Here is a 3,219-nt window from a genome sequence, read left to right on the forward strand (position 1 = left end):
CCTCCGCCACTCAGCCCCGCCGCCCCTGCGCCTCCTCCCTCAGACGTAGCAGAGGTAGAGATAGGTCTTCTCTATCCGCCAGTCGGTGGGGATCTCCTCCGGCTTGTGGCCCTTCATGTGCTTCTGCATGGCGGAGAGGCTGGGGCAGTACTCCAGGCAAATGGTGCACTGGTAGGGGGAAGCGCCGTTGTGGGTCCGAAGGTGTTTGATCATGGCCGAGTAGTCCCGGGAGCGCTGGTGGCACAGCTTGCACTCGAAGGGCTTCTCGCCTGCGGGCGACAGGGAGATGGGGGTGTCAGCGGGGGCTCGGGGCCTCCAGGCGGTAATTAACTGCCCGGCATCGACACTGCCGTGGCGGGCACACCCCCAGCCGAACCACGTAATGAACAGCAAAACCGATCTCGCTGTTGATCCTCTATTTATGATAGCTACGCGCCGGCGCATCCAACGATCCGTTATCCCCAGCCGCCGCCCTGGTCCACGCTGCCGGCATCTCCGCCGGGGGACCGGTCCGGCACTGCCGGACTCACCGGAGACCCTCCCCCCCCTGCAGCACGTACCTGTGTGGACCCGGTAGTGGGTCTCCAGCTGGTGCTTGAGGCTGAACTTCTTGCCGCAGCCGTTGCACTCGTAGGGCTTCTCGCCGGTGTGGATGCGCTTGTGGCCCTTCAGCGTGCTCTCATCCCGGAAGCAGCTGCCGCAGAACTCGCACTCGTAGGGGTGGTCGCCTGCAAGCACACGCCCGTGTCAGGGCCACCATCGTGGCCATCATGCCGTGCCAAAACGAGCTCCCCAGCCTGGATTTACGCCCGGCACCCGCTGCCGCCATCCCGGGGGATGGAGCATCCCAGCCACCCCAGCGCGGCACGCCAGTCCCCGCGTCCCCGTGCGGAGGGGATGCTCGGGTCCGCAGCAGGGTAAAGAGACCGGAGGGCGCCGTGACCCTCCCGCCACCAATTCCCAGGCTTTTCACCCGGCATTGCCAGCACAGACCCGGCCCCGGGCGTCTCCCGCGCTCCAGACCGGGCGGCTGATAAATGAACTCCGGTTCGGCACCAAAGGCAGAATGATTTGAAGGAAAGGTGAGGGCTCCAGCTACTTATTTATTACAGCCGCGAAGGCAAGGACAATAAAGATAGATTGATCGTCCGAGACGTTGTTCATGAATATTTAAATATTACTGATTTGTCTTGTCACTGTAATTACAATTTCTCTGTGCCGCATATCCTACAAGCACAGTTTATGGTAAAGAATGGCCAACTGTATTTCACTTGTCCTGCTGCAGATGTGCGGAGCTGCCAAGCGTGTAATGTTCCCCGCATTTCATACATTTTCTTCAGCTGTGAAGGCTTAAGTCATCCACAATGACCTACGTTTTTTCATTATCCCCGTGTCAAACTGCACTCGTGCCTGGGCATAAATTGTCCTTCTCGTTATATACTCACATGCCTGCGCTTTCGCTTCCTCTTTAAAATGATATTTTACTCTCTCCCCGTGTGCCGCAGCCGAGACCTGCGGCCCCTCGCCTCCTCCCGCAGCTGCCCGCTGGGCACCGGAGGAGGAGGAAGATGCTCAGGATGCGTTTTGGTCCCCCCCCCCCAAAGGCGAGGCAGGCGGTGCCTGTTGGCAGCTGCGCTTCACCTCCCCATGCCCAATCCCAAACGATCGCCTTGGTTTTTGATCCTGTAGTCAAAGATAGCGATTTTGCAGCCAGAGGCAGACAGCATTTCCATGCGCTCAATTTTTAGGAGAAGCCGTGTAAATGGGAGCCAGGGCCCCCGGAGTGCTCCGGCCCCGGGAGGAGCGCGAGCATCCCACATCTGTGCAGGATGAAACCATGCAGCACCATTCAACACCCCTAAAGCACCGATGATCCCAGTGTTTTTTCGCAGCCAGGAGCTGCTGAAGCAGCAGAGGTTGGGGTGGGACACGCGCGCCCCGACCCGCTGCCCAGGTCACCGGATTACCGGCTATAAATGGCTCCAGCACTCGGCGTTAACGTGCTTATCATCAGCGCGCGTTTCCCGTAATGGCTCCAACTCGGCGTTAACGTGCTTATCATCAGCGCGCGTTTCCCGTTTCCCCATGTTGGGACCCCCCGGTTGCCTGCGGGTCCCCCCACCAGCCACTTCTACGTCCCCTGTCCCCTAAAAAAAAGCCTGCACGTCCCCCCAGCAGCCACTTCTACGTCCCCTTTTGAGGCTGCATGCGTGCACGCCGCTTAGCAGGAGAAAGGAGAAGGGGTATCCCTTGGCTTGGCATGCATTTTCCTCCCCGCCAGCAATAAAAGCGCAGCCGAGGAGGGCGCGCGAGTCTCCAACTCGCGTGGGCAAAGGATGGGCGAGGAACGCTTCACCCACGCAGCTGCAGAGCGCCGTGGCGCTGGCTGCGATGCACGGCGGGGCTGCAACGCACCGGGCAGGCTCCCCCCGCACAATCCCGCTCATTCCCCAAGGATTTGCTTTTTCCCGCACCGGGGGGTTTTGCAGCCGGACCCGAGTGACGGCGCTAACCACGTGGCCGGGACCTCTCCCCCTGCCGTCCCCTGGTCCTGCCTGGGGACCTGCCCGGGGATGCTGATGGAGGAGCCGAGGACACGGCGTGGGCGCTGTGAGGATGCGGCGTAAGGCGGTCAAAGCCCCGCTCTCCCGGAGCCAAGCTCTGCCCCGGTGGGCTGCGCCACTGAAGCACCAGCTACACGTTGCGCAGGTCGCCCTAATCCCATTAGGGCCGAGCACCGCCTGATTATGTGCATCTACCGCCTGTAAGCCGATGAAGCGGGTATGATCGCACACCCCCTAAGAAGGTCACATGTCACCTTATACGGGATCAACTTATTACACGCGGCTTTTTTTTTTTCTTCCCCCGTTTCATTTTTTAAATCCAAACAACCTCAATGGCAGTCGCCTTGACACTTTTAAGACAATTTCACCTTTCTTTTCCCTTTTGTTCTTTTTTTTTTTTTTTTTTTTTTACAAAGAGGGAAGAAGCCTGCCCTAGCCGCCCCAGCCCCGAGCATCCCGGTGGCGGTGCCATCGTACCTGTGTGGGAGCGGAGGTGCCTCTTGAGCGCGGTGTGGCTGGGGAAGGTGCGGTTGCACTCGCTGCAGATGTAGCTGCGCACCCCGGCGTGCACCTCCATGTGCTGCTGCAGGGCGCTCTGCGTCTGGAACCGCTTGCCGCACAGCAGGCAGAAAACGGCCATGTCCGTACCTGCGAG

At 60.0% G+C, this 3,219-nt stretch overlaps 1 protein-coding gene across 1 annotated transcript in view; it reads right to left on the reverse strand.

Moving 5' to 3' along the window:
- The window catches only part of ZBTB16 (zinc finger and BTB domain containing 16), a 65,450-nt gene continuing 62,231 nt past the window's right edge, over positions 1-3,219 (reverse strand). The window contains 3 exon segments of the mRNA XM_009273434.2: positions 1-269; positions 561-728; positions 3,042-3,212. Coding sequence (XP_009271709.1) covers positions 40-269; positions 561-728; positions 3,042-3,212 — 569 coding nt within the window. The 3' untranslated portion in view covers positions 1-39.

The sequence above is a fragment of the Aptenodytes forsteri genome, unplaced genomic scaffold (genome assembly GCF_000699145.1).
Source record: "Aptenodytes forsteri isolate BGI_AS27 unplaced genomic scaffold, ASM69914v1 Scaffold187, whole genome shotgun sequence".
In the NCBI taxonomy this organism is placed as follows: domain Eukaryota; kingdom Metazoa; phylum Chordata; class Aves; order Sphenisciformes; family Spheniscidae; genus Aptenodytes; species Aptenodytes forsteri.